At 36.1% G+C, this 16,731-nt stretch overlaps 1 protein-coding gene across 2 annotated transcripts in view; it reads left to right on the forward strand.

Moving 5' to 3' along the window:
* map3k20.S (mitogen-activated protein kinase kinase kinase 20 S homeolog) overlaps window positions 1–16,731 on the forward strand; it is an 87,654-nt gene that overhangs the window by 54,989 nt on the left and 15,934 nt on the right. The window contains exons 12-15 of one of the 2 annotated variants that reach the window (XM_041578931.1): window positions 10,825–10,869; window positions 13,238–13,268; window positions 13,361–13,488; window positions 14,921–14,983. In XM_041578931.1, the coding sequence (XP_041434865.1) occupies window positions 10,825–10,869; window positions 13,238–13,268; window positions 13,361–13,488; window positions 14,921–14,983 (267 nt within the window). Of the gene's footprint in view, window positions 1–561; window positions 2,109–10,824; window positions 10,870–13,237; window positions 13,269–13,360; window positions 13,489–14,920; window positions 14,984–16,731 lie in introns of those variants that run through there. The other variant, XM_018238868.2, reaches the window with a different exon arrangement.

Genomic DNA, 16,731 nt, shown 5'->3' on the forward strand with positions numbered 1-16,731 from the left:
GATCTTCACGGGGAGTTCTCATACATTCATTGGCTATTCATTAAGTCAGCTTCCTTGGAAGCAATCATATGTTTTTAGCTAATGTAATCATAGATTGCCTTTAAAGAATCTCTTAAAAATGGATTTGGTAACCACCTCCATTGAGGCCAATTCTCAATGCCTTTAATCAGTGGAGCAATATGTAGCCATGGTTAGTGATGATTTTGAAGATTTTCTCAAACCTTGCAAATTATTATGAAACAATGTATCTTTTGGACACACAAAAAAATAATAAAGTTATGTCAATGATTTGTTTTCATACAGTGTAATAGTTTTTTTTGTCTTGTATTCTTTGTTACTTTCTGAACATATGCCTTTCTTCCCTCTCATGTGAAATCTAACTTAGTAATGGTGGCAAAGAAATCAAAGGCAAGCTTGGGTGTTAGATCTTACTTACAGGTTTTTAATTCACTAATCATTTTATTTTCCACTTGCTGCAAACTAATCCAGTGTTGGGGATTCCTTGATTTAAATTGATCCTAACTTTCCTTTTTGCCTCTGTCCTTTCCTCCTTGTTAATAGCTTTTCTTTCCTGTTGCTGCAAGGCTGTCTCAGAAGTCTTTCTTTGAATCTAAAACAGAGGAGTCAAACAGTGCAGAGATGTCGTGTCAGATCACAGCCACCAGTAATGGGGAAGTAGATGGCATGAACCAAAGCCTGCAGGCAATGATGAAGGGGTTTGGAAATATATTCGATATGAATGTCGTAGGACCTGTCTTGCATTCTGGGATGCAGATCAACATGCAAGCCAAACAGAATTCTTCCAAAACCACTTCTGTCAGAAAAGGAAAGAAAATCAACATGGCGGTGGGATTCAATGACTCTGACTGGTCAGATGACAGCAGCGAATGAAAGATTACACAGTCAACTCGTATAGGTCTTTGGAACTCCAATTTGTGTGAACCACAAGGCCTGTTGCCATGGCCTATCTAGAAACTTGCTAATGAAGAATACAAGTATACTTTTTTATTAGATTGGTTTAATTTGAGAAGATATTGCAATGTTTTTTTCCTTCACTGCTGTTTTGTAATTGCTTCAAAGTTGTTACATGGTTACATTGATTTATTAACAAATAGTTACACATAGTGGTGTATGTTTGTGGTTCCTGATATACAAAGCAGTGTCAATTAACATTTTTTGCCTGAAAAATGTATGTATTGTTGTAACCCTCTGTAAATCCCTCAATCTGTCAATTATATGTGTTTTTAAGTAGGAATAGATGTATGGATTAAGGAGTCCATATTTTATGTGCCTAAATTAAATGAAAGTGATCAAGTATATTTCAGGTGTGTCTATGTAATAATCTTATTGGGTAGGAACCATGGAAAACGTAGTAGTCCAAAGTCAGAAGTTCCCCTTGTCCATTCACCAGCCATATATTTTTATTCACTATTATTCCTGAGGTACAAAATGTTACTACAAAACAATAGTTTTCCTGTTGTTTTCATTAAACATTAGAATTTTGCATAAAACGATTAAGACTAGAAGTTTGAAGTTAAAATGGGTAGAATTTAGACATAGATTAGAAATAAATGTGAGGCATATTAGATAAAACCAAAATGAAACTATCCAAGGGTAATTGCAATAGAAATTACACTGCTAGCCTAAAACAAAGGGATATCGGCCCCTAAAGAATTGTTTAAAATCTCTTTTAGCAGAGTGTATGAAGGAGGCATTATATTAAATCAGGTGCAAGGTAATGCTTTATATGTACAGTATATAAGAAGCAGCCCCCATAGCAAGCAACAAAAAGATGTAAAGTCATGACATTGCACTAGAATTACTCATCCATAGCTTCTGTTAAATGACAGCTAATAAGGAAGCATATTGTACATTGGTCCAACTCCTGAACTTTTGTGGGTATGCAAAATTAGCCAAGTTTACCAAATCTGTGCAGAATCAGATTCTAGTTGGTATGTTGATTATTAGTATCAGACATATGATTCAGTCATTCCAGTAGTGCATTTGATAATTCAGCCCACACATCAACCCCTTGTCCATTGCATTTACAAAAAGATGCCATAAAACTGGGTACAGATTACGGCAAATCAGCACTTACAACTTTTTTTAAATAAAAAAAAATTAAAAGCACACCACCCTAAACCTGGCAAACTTTCTATTTTTTTTAAATTAATAAATAAAATAAATCCTGCACAAGAGTAAAGAAAACACAAGTAAGGTAAAAAAAAACTCACTAAATAAATATGAATGTACAAAGTGTGCTTTTGCTTAGAAGGAACATAAACTTTAAATGGCAAATGTTCAGTGCTCAGCTGTAGGTACAGTAATGGGTGCAAAATTGATCCAGTTGCAATAGCCCCCCTTAGACTGTTGTTAAATGCAGGGCTCCAACTTTGTGTTGTAGCTGCTCCCTATTGTGCACACAAATAAGAGACGTACATCTAGAAATCCATGGCCACCCCTTAGATGGCCTCCAGTACAAAGATATGTTTCAGATTATGGTGAGCCAATTAATTTTGATTTCTTGGAAAGAAGTTTATTAAGATGTTTTATTATTTAGAACGAAATGCTCCATTTGAAGTTGATTTATTGCCAATTAAAGATGTGGTAATTGGATAATAGTGAAAGAAAGTAGTGAAAGGATTGCCGGTAATGCCACGCCTGTGTAGAGAGTTTCTTGAATTTTCAGAACAGCCTTGGAGGCCACGTAGGTTCAGCTCTCTAGTTTACAGTAAATTGCTTAATCTTCAGACATAATTAGAAAATCTCTGATCTTATTTAACAATAAAATACACATAAAGTACATAAAGGAAAGTTAATGTATCATAAAATCTCAATTGCTTTAAGAGAGTCTTGAATGGAAAATGTTTCATTCTAATCAAGGAAATGCTGTATATTGTTTGGAAAATTGTACCTTGCCTGAAAGCTTTTACACAAGGTAAGAAAATGGAAGAAGAATGCAGGCCAAATGGTTTCTTTATACTCAGTCAATGTGTTTCTAAATGACTGCCAATGGAAATGCAAATGTACCCTAGAAAGCAATATAATGGTATAAATGCACATGATTTACAAAATGACAAAAAGAGCAATTCACAGTATGGAGATTAGAGCATTTAGTAATTGTAATAAAGCTGAACTAAATCTAATGTATGGTTTGTTTTGTATAATTGCATCCAGCAGACTAAAGGCATCTCCTGGCCCCCTTCGGCTTAGAACGGGATTCTAATTTCAAACAATTTTTTTAACAAATACAATCTGGCTTTAAAGCTAAAACATTAGGGGATCTTGTGAAAGCTATACACAGAATTTGTTCATATGCATTTGTATTAATGGTCTCTGTCCAAATATACAACATTTACACTGACCTCCTTTCACGGGAATGTGGCCCCTCTGGTTTTCCTGCCACTTCACACAACCAACATCAGCCAAGCTTCATGCTTACAAGGTAACTGACTCTTATTGTGATCCAGGTCCTATATCTTTCCATCATTGAATAAAATATAGTGTAACACTTAAATATATGTATTATGGAATTATTTTCCTAGTTTTGCTGAAATGGTCTGAAAAGGTTCATAGGCAGACCCAAGATAAATATATTTTTGGTTCTGTTTCTTCAGAATTGTTTGAAATATGCATTGAATCAATTTTTTTAATTTAACCCCTGCATTTGCATATTTAAGTCGGCTAACTCATGACAAAAATCTGCATTTTCCATTGTCCAGCTGTCTAAGGTCACATGATTTTAACGTTTTGGATTCACTTTGCTCAGGAACTTTGAATACCCCTCTTTCTGCTCTTCTTATGTTGTGCACACCACAAGGACTTATGGAAGCCACAGTATCTTAAAATTCACAGCTTTATTGTGTCAGAGTGCTGACTCTGAGGAAGTGTTGGGGGGGATCATGGCACAAAATGCGTAAATAAAGCAGTGAATTTTAAGAAACTGTGGTTCCAGTAAGTCCTTGGCATGCAGTCTGGAGAACATCAAGTTCTTGCGTGCAGCAGCCAAGATCATGGTGATATCATGTAAAAACTTGCAATTTATTAAGGAAAAAACACAAAAAATTTGCATGAAAAAGTTCAGCATGTGAACAAGCAACCTTTTTATATTTATTTTGTTCCCAGTTTAGTATAACAGTTGACATTCACTGAAAGTGAATGGAACAATGTAATTTTTATTTGTGTGTGACTTTAATTTTCTAAACAAAAGATGACTGGGACATGTGTTTTTTTTCTTAAATATGCTTAAAAATTCCTGAGAATAAAAATAATGTGAGTTTTGATGCAGTCCCACCCCCACACACACAATGATGTTTTGTTTCCTAGAACTCAATAGCTGATAAATGTTCAATAAATGTTCCCCAAGTATTTCTAACACTTATTAGGGAAATAGCTAATGAGATTAGTTCTGCACTTTCCTATCCCTTGAGTATCCAATCAAAAGCCAGGCCCAATTGCTTAGTTTTTAAATCTCCCAATGACTTGACTGTCTCTGAGAACTTCACATCTGATAACAGGATGGCTCTACATGTTTCTCAGGGACTTTATTTTCAGTTAATTAGAGGAACTAAAAAATTTACATATACAGTCAGGTCCATAAATATTTGGACAGAGACAACCTTTTTTCTAATTTTGGTTCTGTACATTTCCACAATGAATTTTGAATGAAACAAATAAAAGTTGAACTGCAGACTTTAGCTTTAATTCAGTGGGTTGAACAAAAATATTGCATAAAAATGTGAGGAACTAAAGACTTTATTTTCAACACAATAGCAATACAATCTATACAGATTCCAGGGTCACGGTTAATTTCATATGCTACATCAACCTAAGGGTACATGTGTACATATACAAGTAAATAAATAAATCCTATCCTCTAATTCCTGTTTTCACCTTTTCTATTGCCTGCACTGAAAACAATTAGAGGTGGGGATATCCACTGTTTTCCCTACCAGCCAAAGGCATGTGGGAGTTCTGTGCGGTTTCTGGGCATGAGTTTGACATTATAGAATGCAGGAAATTCAGCACGTTGTGGAAAAAGTCTAATTTTAAAGAATTTCTTCTTCTTCTATTTTGGACCCTCATGAAATAACATTCGACATGTCAAGTTTGTCTGATTGAGAGTAATTAAACTCTGTTGGTCCTGGACATACAGATTAGGCTTCCTTAACAAACTCTTCCAGCAATTGTCTTGTACTGAGCCATCTACGTTCAAATGGGATTCATCAACACATTTCAAGCGGTGGGTCTTTTGAACTGTATTAAAAAGAATTACTGCATATTTAGACATTGTATTTCTGTAATCAGGCAGCTTCATCTCTCTCTCTTAATGAATTTATACTTTGCTTAAGATTGAAAAGAACATATTTATTCTGCTTGTGTTAGTAATGGCAGAATATACAGTGGCTTCACTGTTAACAAAGCAATTTAGTGCTATTAGGAGGATGTTCAGCTGAGTGCAGCTAAGCATGGAGCATTGTGATGTATATATTAAATAGATATATAGACATGACTTTGTAACCTGATTTCTATTAGATACAGCAATGGAATGTGTGTGTTTTTTTTAAAATATATTTTCTCTTTTAATGGGGGTCTAATGAATAAGAAATATTGTGCTTGATTTGCTAAACAGTTGTTATAATGTATGCCTGAGTTAATGGCAAAAATTTTCAGTTGTCATTTCATGGGTGAAATGATCAATGTCTGTTCACAAGATATTCTTGTGTTAATATCATCCCCCCTATTTATACAGGTTAAAAACATTTTCCACTTGTTATTCACATAAAAACAGACCAGGCATTTTAAACTAGTTGGTGTATCATATTAATAGATGACTATGATATTACAGGTATGGGATCTGTTATCAAGAAAGCTCTGAATTACGGAAAGTCGGTTTCCCATAGACTCTATTTTATCCAAATAATCCAAATTTTTTAAAATGAATTATTTTGTACTTGATCCAAACTAAGATATAATTAATCCTTATTGGAGCCAAAGCCAGCCTATTGGGTTCATTTAATGTTTACATGATTTTCTAGAAGACATAAGATCCAAATCACTGAAAGATTCAGTATTATTCAGAATTCTGTCCCTCTTGAAATAGTGACCGCACATGCAGAGTGAGCGCAGCGGAGCTCACGGGCACCATCTTCTTCTCTTTGGTAATCTTCGTGAAGTGAACAGTGTTATGACGCATGTGCAGTTGGAGCAATCTTCCGGTTGGTGACAACTGCGCACGTGCTGAAAGAGACGGAAATTGCTGAAGGGGAGAAAGGATTACCAAAGAGAAGAAGATGGCGCCCGTGAGCTCCGCTGCGCTCACTCTGCATGTGCGGTCACTATTTCAAGAGGGACAAAATTCTGGGGTAAGACTGTGCAGGGGGATGAAAGGAGGGGGGCCAGTGGGGCCTTAACATCGCTGGGGGTTTAGTTCTCCTTTAAGATAGTTTAAAATTGAATATAAAATGTAATTTACATGTAATACTTAATTTAAAAATAATTTTTAATTATATTGCTTATTGGTAAGATAACATTATATGCAGAATTTATTGCATTGCTACAGACCTTACTTATGAACAGAAGTTGAGTTAGTTTTCCTAAAAAATGTAAATCTGCATTTTAAAGTGGAACCTCCCGTCAAAGGTTTGCATTATAAAAGAAAATGTGATTCTAAACAATCTTCCAATGTTTTTTTTAATAATGTCTTTATTTGCACTAAAAGAAAAGCATGCATACATAATAGAATGAAGCATGCCAGTATCTCGACAAATAGGGTACAGAAACAACTGGATTAGGCCTGTACACATTCTTTGACCCACCCCAATAGGTTTTCACTGGTTTTAAAGGTCTTTTTAAATGTAAGTGCCACTGAAAGCAGTATTTTCCCTTTATTGATTCTGTAATCTACACAAGACTCCAGTCAACACAAAGCTTTGCATGCTTCTTCATGGGTTTATTAAAATATGTTGATCCATGCTACTGCATGAGTCAGGGCCAGAAATGCTGAGACATAAAGAGGACATACAAATGCTTTTGATAACAATTATATTTACAAATAACGGTAAAGCCCTTGAAAAATATATTGAATGTTGGTTATAATGCCATTTTCTATCATTATATAAAAAAGTGGGTGAATTTCCATAAATTAAGATACAGTATACATGTGCTAAATGAGCTATACAGGCGAGGTCAGATATATAAATGGTTCTGCTAGGAATACTTGTGATGTGTTGAACTAAAACATCAATTTACAGAAACTGCTTCATTCTCAACCCATTTTGAGGCACTTATGCTTCAACTGTTGTTGTGGTTTATAAGAAGTGTATAAAACATTCCTCTAGGATATAAAAACATTTACACAGTAGGACCCCTGAAATATCTTGAAGACCCCAGTGCAAAGTACATGCATTTAATGAGTATTGTGGGATGCAAATACCATAGCTGGCTTTACTCTTTGGCTAGGGATAACTAATATTTTGTAAGCTTTGAACTGAAGGTAATATCTTATCAATAGATTTACGTATAATTTCCACTTGGTGACAAGTCATGAAGAAAGGTCTATCCAGTTATACCCAGCAAGAGCCGTCATAATCAATTATAACACTTAAAGACTATCTACTACAGAGTGCAGTCTCTTGTCCAGTCGGAATAACAAAGAACTACGTTCATTATAATCCAGTATACAGTTCCTTAAGGATTAGACTCCATCAAATAACCTTTTTGGCACAACTGGATTTAGATAATGAAACTATATATTGTTTTGTTGTGCAATCATAATTAACCCTTGTGTGTGCTATTTTATTCCAGAATCCAAACGCAAGGCACTCTGACCCTTGCTATGGAAAATATAGAATCTTACCCAAATGAATTGTTCTTGTATCCATGAAACAATATAAAACAATTCCACTCAGCCTCAATTTCCATTAAATAAGCCTCAAGGGTAGTTATAAAAATATTATTAGCCTAATGATAACCATTAGAAGCTACAAGTGTGGCCTATGTGTTACATTTCCTGCTATTAGATTACATGCAATTATACCAGCATGAAAATAGGGACGTGATACTGATTTTGAACATGTGGCTTTTAACATATCCTAATACTAATATCATGTAAAATGCACAGTATATATATTTTTAAACCAGCATTTAATGCAAACACATAACTGCTGATAGATGGGCATGGTGGTGGTCACAAATCTACTCACATTTTTGTTGAATGTATAATTGGATAATCATAGTAAAATGCAACTCGGGAAGAATACAGAGAACTGACGGCAATGGGCAAGTGAGGGACGTCTGCATAAGGACATCAGGACCCAAAAGGATAATGTTTCCCTCTAAACCTTACCCTTGTCTCTTTCAGTAAAATGACTTTAAGTCTGTTTGTACAAGTTATTTATATTTTCTGCTGGGTGATAGCTGAAGGGTAATTGGAAACAGCATACAAGAACAATGATGACAAGAGTATTACGGTCAGGAACGTAATTAGAAATTCTCAGTGCAAGACTCTCACATGGGCCCTGTGTTGTTCAAATACAGAAAGGCACATGCAGAGGGAGATGCAGAGAACTCCTAATCCGGAGATGGTTTTAGGGTATGGCAGATAGGGAATTTTCCCTGGGATCTTTGGTAGAATTTTATTAAAACAAATTCCATGTACAAATATTTCAGCTGTAAATCTTTTGTAGAGGTATTAGGGTCAATCTTGTATCGACAATTGCATTCCTAATGCCAATCATAGTTATGGTAGATTGGGACTAGATGAAGAAAAGATTCACCGGCACACAGGTACTGCTGGCAGGGTGAAAAACCCTTGCTTTAAAATTTATTAGTGCGACATGCAACGTTTCGGGGACAACCCCTTGCTTGATAAAGGGGTTGTCCCCGAAACGTTGCATGTCGCACTAATAAATTTTAAAGCAAGGGTTTTTCACCCTGCCAGCAGTACCTGTGTGCCGGTGAATCTTTTCTTCGTACAGTTGTGGGGTTACCGAAGCCCTTTTTACCGAGCACCAGGGTCAGTATATCCTCGAGAGGGCCTGGGTGTGCGTGGGCAGTTTTGATTTTTTCCAGATTGGGACTAGATGTCAATAATGGAAACTGTATCCAGTAACTTCAGTCATTGGCACTTAAAGGAGAACTAAAACTTAAATAACTTAAATAAGAAGTAGGAAATGTTGTACATTATGTTTTGGACTTCTGTACCAGCCCAAGGTAACCACATCCCTTTAACAGGGAAGATCTGTGTCTCCAAAGATGCCCCAGTAGCTCACCATCTTCTTTTATGCTCATTCACTGCACATGCTCTGTGCTGCTGTCACTTACTGAGCTTAGGGACCAATGCACAAGATACCGAATATATATTATATAAATGTCACAAGATAAGGCTGATTACTAAACAATTATTGGTACTGTATTGGTACTCAGAAATGAGCATTATTAGAATTTAGCAATCAGTCTTGTAGCATCAGCTTATATAACAAGCAAACCTCATTTTCTCCTTAATGATTTGCAACAACCCCTAAGCTTAGCTTCTCAACATCCACGATGGGAAACTCCTGTGTCAATCTTGAAGGTCTAGATCATTACTACTATAGAGATGCTGAATCTTTAGGCTTGTTTAATAAGTTCATTATATAACATATGGCATTTCTAGCCATATTTTGGTCAGATTACATACCGGTAGTAAAAATATGCATCCTTTTCAGTAGTAAGCATGAATGTAAATCTTGCCATATCAGAAAAAAAAATTTGGGCATCATATATGCTGCTGACTGATTCGTTATTATATGGACTAAAATTGTTTGTTACTTTTGTGCTACCAGTGTCTAACTGCTCTTAGAGTAGAGGCAGACGATTTCCAGTGCTGTGTTGTCAAGTGTTTTCTATAAGTAGAGGGACAAAATGCTAAAAAATTTACACCCTATTCTATGGGAATGACTGACAATCATTGGCTAAAGTCTGGTGTCAGGTATTTATTGCTCAAAAATGCACCATGTGTTTTCAGTGACACGTGATTAGAAGGTACCAGACGCTTGGAGGTAATTTTAATTGACATTAAATGGAGCGGAAGGGTGTTAGCATTTTGTCACCCTTTAATGGAACGAGAAAACAGATATTAACAGGGATGTTATTGAAATGTAAAAATATGTTTTCATGTTTTCATTTTCTCTATTTCTAAATTACCCATGGATTATTCTTTTACTTTTATACTCAAAACTTCCCTCTCCCACCAGGTGGAGGAATTAAAAGGTGTTTTGATAAAAGGGGTTTACTTGGAAAGTTTAAGTTAGGTGCCTTTTCCCATAGTTGTTCTAATGAACCAAGCAGGTGGGATCAGGTCTGGAGCAGAATTACTATACACAACTGTACACAAAAGCCCTATAAGTGTATATTGACCGTATAAGGTGTTTTGGGCAGATGTAGTTCCCATGTAGTACCACTCCTTTTTAACAATGTTTGAGTAGGAAAGACAATAAGGGACCTGTATATCCTGCTGCCTAAAACATTGGAGAAAAACATCACTGGTGATGTTGCCCATAGCAACCAATAAGCAATTAAATTTCCCCAGTCACCTACAAGTTAGAAAACAAAAGCAAAAATCTGATTGGTTGCTATGGGCAACATCACTGGTGATGTTTTTCTCCAATGTTGTACACAGTGTTATAAATAGGCCCCTAAATGTTTAATTTGTGTTTTCAAAATAAAGTATTTTTTCATAATAACCTGCTTGAGTTGTACAAGATTTTCCACCAGATAGAATAGTCGGTATATATATGGTAAATGTTCTAATGTTTGATAACTCTTCTGTCATTCCTTCTACAGTTGTTGCCTTCATTTGATATCTGTGCATGGACAGAAGAAGATGTGGTAAGTATCAAGAACACTATAATGTAGCTTGTATAGTAATGCAACTGAGGTTTTAGTGCTCCACCACATAAAAAAAACGTCCACTTGGTGCCCAGTTTAATTCATTACTTTCCAAGTATTACTGCATTCTATTATATAAGGCACTGGGAAACAGCTCCATCTTTACTCCAGGAGACTGCAGGTAAAGGGAAGTTAATTCACACCCTTAACCGTAGTCTTATTTCACTAAGCGCCGAAGCGCCGAACACTAGCGTTAATTCGCTAGCATTTGGCATTTTCGTTACTGCGCAAATTCACTAACGAACGCTGGCGTAGTTTCGCTAGTGTTACTTCGCACCCTTACGCCTGGCGAATTTTCGCTAGCGATGTAGCTACGCAAATTCACTAACTTGCGCAGTGTACTGAACGCTACCTTTTACGCTAGACTTCCTTCGCCACCTCAGACCTGGCGAAGCGCAATAGAGTAGATAGGGATTGTTTCAAAAAAAGTCAAAATTTTTTCTAAGTCCCAAAAAACGCTGGCGTGTTTTCTACATTATGGGTGATAGGCTGAAAAAGATCAAAACATTTTTTGGGGCTCCCCTCCTTCCCCCCTACATTTCCTGACTCATGGCAACTTACCTAGACAGTGGGCACATGTGTAGGGCAAAATAAAATTTTTATTTGATGATTTGAAGGTTTTCTAGGCATTTGTAGTGCTGATATGTATTCCTCCGTGAAATTTGAATTTGGCGCCGTATGCAAATTAGCCTTCGCTACCGTAACTTCGCTTTACATAGCGAATCAACGCTAGCGCAACGTTGCAACCTTACGCTACCCCTGTGCGCAACTTCGGATTTTAGTGAATTTGCGGAGCGCTGGCGAAACTACGCCTGGTGCATCTTAGTGAATTTGCCCCTTTGAGTATACACATATGAAAGCATGTTTGGATTATATACAATAGAAACCTTGCACAACTCTAGGTTCTAAATTAAGTATTATAATTTTGTTGATCTTAACATCAGTAAGACAGGTAAGAAAATCTATTCAGTTTTACCAATATAAATCTGATTCTTTGTTATTGTTAGGGCTTGCGACCAAACTTATTACAAATTGTTGAGTTGATTTGATATGTGGAGTATATCTGCCCTAGATTGGCACTGGTTGCACATACCTACTGCTCAATTGTTTTGTGCAGGTGTCTCTACTCAGTGGCACAGCTTTGCATTCTGCACACCTGATACACCCCCAATGAGATGCAATATAAACAAACATTTTCTATTTCAGGGTAAGCTCAGGGAAATAATAATTGCTATATTCAATAGCCAACAAGCACTTCTTCAGCTGCAGAAACTTTTCTAGGCTGCATATAGGGACTACTTTTATGGTTGACTTTTCATCAGGAATTAGCTTTGAAATTTGGTATCCAGTGGCTGTTAAGGTACTGGTGACGATGTATGGTACCTTTATACCTCCCTCTGGTTACATATACTTTATATTGTGATCAATGATTATAATACTAGCAATTGTTGTGGTCTAGGAACACTCCTATAGGACACATAGGGGCAGATTTACTAAAGGGTGAAGTGACCAACACTGGCGCCGATTAGCCAGCGTTACCGCCTGCAGGGTCTTCGCCGATTTACTAACGGGTGCAGGCGTCACTTAGCTGGTGAAGGAGATAGACACTAGTGGTGATTCATACTCTATGGCCAGGCGACTTTTTACTCTGTCGAATGGACGTTACTCCGCAAATTCACTAAAATGCGATTTTACTGAAGGTTACCTCTTTTCACCAGACTTGCCTTCGCCAGCTCAGTCCAGGTGAAGTGCAATGGAGTGCATAGAACCTCCTCAACCTTCAGTTACTTACAGTGAGGTTTCATTGTAGCTTCATTAAAAAAAATCAATGCAAGATTCTCTCTGTCTGATGTAAGTTGGTTGCTGTTACAAATGAACTATTATTAACTTCTATATGTGAGCTTGCAATGTGTTCTTACTGCTTGTTCTTTTAACTGAAACTCATTTTATGAATGTCATTTTGTAAGTGTATGAATTAATTGGTGGGGTGATGTATGAATTATGAGTAAGCTGCAAATGGCCCAATGTACAACATATAAATTAAGTATTATATTTTGAATTTTATATGTGAATGATTCAAACTAAGGTTTATATATTTCCATATACTCAATTAGACTGATCATTCTGAAAGTATGCAGTAAATTGAATGTGCTGTCCATTTCCAATACAAAGTCCAGGTGAATTTAGTTGTTATTTGTTATGGAAACAGTTAGCTTCAGCTATTTTGTTAATCATATTGTTGAAATAGCTGTTGCTATTAATACATCTGAATTTTAAAGATTTAATTTTAGTTTCTTTATTTTCCCAGTACGTTTGGATGCAGCAGCTGGTTAAATCAGGTAAAGCCATAGATGGATGTTAAAGACACTGCATTTGTACTAACACTTAAGGATAGATCAATGTAACAGCTCTGTGCTTCCTTGCGCAATAGATGATGAGAATATATACGCCTCACTGTTCAGACAGCACCACATCACGGGCAAAAGGCTGCTTCTGTTAGAAGAAATGGATCTGAAGGACATGGGGATTGTCTCTAAAGGGCACATCATTCATTTAAAGGTATCATTATTTAGTATTTATTTTATTATTTTTAACAAACATATAAAACATATCACAGTAACAATTAAAACAAATACATAGAGTTGCCAAGCCACATTGACCGTTATTAATTTACTGTATATACCAAAATTATATCAAGCAAATACCCTGATAGGTTAAAATAACCAAGATGTTTTCTACCACCCATAATCTACTTTTCCTTTACCCTCACCCTTTACATATTGATATTACTGATTAGCATCCATCCAAGTGCACCAGATCGTAACAAATTTATGTGGTATTCCTCTGGCTTTGTAACTGTGTTTAATAACTGGTAACATCTTTTTTACAAAATTAATCCATTGGGAATCAGTAGGGGGATTAGATTCCACCCAATTCATTACAATGACCTTTTTAGCATAGAATAATAATGTTTTACACAATATATACGAGTTTTACTTTGAGGCACAATTTCCTCCATGATGCCAGGCAGGCAACATTCTGGTGTAACAATATAAGGGATTGCAAGGGATTACAATATAAGGGATTGGATTCAAGGTTTTCATAATTCCTTTCCAGAATTTAGCAATCTCTGGGCATGTCCACAACATATGAAACAAATCAACTAAAGGAAATTGGCACCGAGGGCATGCTGACGATCTGCCCTGGATATATTTTAATTAACTCAGCCGGAGTATAATAGGGCTGATGCAAAATCTTACAATTGACCAATTTATCCTTCGTAAAGATTAGATAATTGTACCGGGAGTTCACATTTTTTCCCCACTGTTCATCTGGTAAAGATGGAATGATCCGACACCATTTGTCCAAAGCTACACAAGAGGGTGACGGAGATATAGTCTGTAGCGCCTTATATAAGTTATATAAGGCACATTCCACCTAAGGTTCTCATCAATATCGAATTAATGGGATACAGTTGGTACTGTACCTTATATGAACCAAATTGGGCTCTAAACACATGCCTAAGATGGAAATATCGAAATTGACTAATATTCTGTCCCTCAGCATATTCCATAAATTGTACCAAAGATTTTAGTTCCCCTTTCTCCTAAATATGTCTGAGTGTTTTAATTCTCAATTTAACCCAATATATACAGTATGTTGCAGAAATGTAATTATTTGATGCCTTCCTATAAATAAGAAGGTCCCAGACAAGTCAAAAGAGATTTTTTGTTAATATTTCATATATACCTGTACATCTTTTCTTTTTTCTGTTTTATGGTCCTAAAGCAAATGGAAAATATTAACAGATTTTGCCCCCAATGCTTTTTAATTTCCATGCAAGATACCAGACTCTCCTTTCCTGCAGCAAACTGTATACATACAGTACCCTACTGGCAAAATAAAGACATTGTTGTACTGTTTATTATCAAATAATAGAAAAAAATTAAACATTTATAAACTATAACAATGATTTTTTTTATTAATGCAGACAGCAATAGAAAAATTAACACATGATTACCTGAATCTTTTCCACTTCCCTCCGCTGATAAAGGTAAGATTTGTTCAGATAATTTGGTTACTTACAAGTTGTAATCATCAAGGGCATTAAACAGCCAGTGCTAGGTAATGTGTAATACTGAATAAAGCAGTTATAGCTAAACATTAGGATATAAGAAAGTATCAGACCTCAGGTAGATAATTAGTTAATTAAATAGATTATATAAGTCACAGAATAATAGGTGTAGGCATGTGCTGTATGCAATTGCATTGGAAGGAATTAAGAGAACTAGAAAGTGTAGTGAGTGAGTGGGGGGGGGCTGCCTGTGCCACACAGATGGCATTCCTATCAATGGCATGTACACGACACATCTCGGTTATTGGCTGGACTTTCGAAAGTTTATAGGTTTAAGCAGCATCCCTTAATGAACAGGAGGGTGGATGCAAACAAACCGCTACCTATTTACAGAGTATTTCAGTGGAACCTATTTACATTGAGAGGATATTAATTAACGTGTGGCAGAACTGAATGCCTTAGATACAAGTGTTTCAACAGTGACATACAGTATATACTGTAGTTATAATACACATACGAAGCTTAGTCACATGGATCACTAAAACATGTGTATTATAAGAAATAACGTAACTCATCACTTACGGATATTATAAGCGACCTTAGAGCTTCATGACCTGTATAAAAGCAGTTCACCTAGAACCCTGTGCCTTTATTTTGGCATACAGTCCTGATTTTCCTATACCTTATAAGACATACTGTATATTTTGCCCTGTATATTGATATCAGTGTGAAAAATGTAATATCTCACTGAATATTTAGAGCTTGTATATTTTGTAAAGTTCTGTTTAATGGAAGGCAGATCTGCCACCCACAGCATCTGAGTTCTTTATTTGTCACAAACAGCCAAGGTCCAATGGTCTATTCTATATTTCCAGGCCTGTCTACAGGTGGCTGATTGGCTTCTTTCTGGGCCACTAATAAACTAGCCAGCTGCCAATCCTTGCTTTTTATGAGTAGTTATTTAACTGTGGATACTTTAGGTAAAAAGCACTTATCCTTCATTTTCAGTTGAATCACAGCACATTTAGGTAGCAATAACTGTATTAATAGACATAAAATAGAGGGAAAATTAACAGCTACTAAGACCTTCTCAAATGCCACTTTGTTCATATACATAACAAGACTTGCTGTGCTCTTAAAAATGAAACTCTTCACTGGTGAGTTAGGGGGACATGGAGCCTTTGTTAAAAGGAAATTAACTCTGTAATACAGGCAGAGAAAGCAGCATGGCATCCATTATTTTTCTTTTTCACATCAGCTGCGATTGACATCAAGACCAAGTGCCATTAACTGTTGCGTTTCATGCCAGCATCAGATAACCGTTGTTGCAGCTCAGTATTCCTTCAAAGAGCAGCTCATTGGTATCGACTCCTGCCAAGATTCCACCCTGCTTGTTCTTTAGCTGCAAATTTATGGAAGAGCAAACACATCTATTCCCAGTGCAAACATTCTGTCAATGAAATGCCATTTATTGGCTGGAACTTCCAAAAGTGATAGAAGTCTCAGCAGGGTCTTTACGTTCTCCCACATTCCACCTACTTCTTTCATCAAATAAAATATACATTTACTTGTACAATTAGTGAGGCTTAAAAAAGACAACAGCGTCTCCCTCAATCATTAGTAAATATTCTTGTATATTTAGTATAACGCACCTCCACTGCCTTCCTTTTGTCATATAGTATACACATCTGAAAATAGATATATATCAATGGATGCAAGTTGGCTGT

This window comes from Xenopus laevis, chromosome 9_10S (assembly GCF_017654675.1).
Source record: "Xenopus laevis strain J_2021 chromosome 9_10S, Xenopus_laevis_v10.1, whole genome shotgun sequence".
NCBI classification, from domain to species: Eukaryota; Metazoa; Chordata; class Amphibia; order Anura; family Pipidae; genus Xenopus; species Xenopus laevis.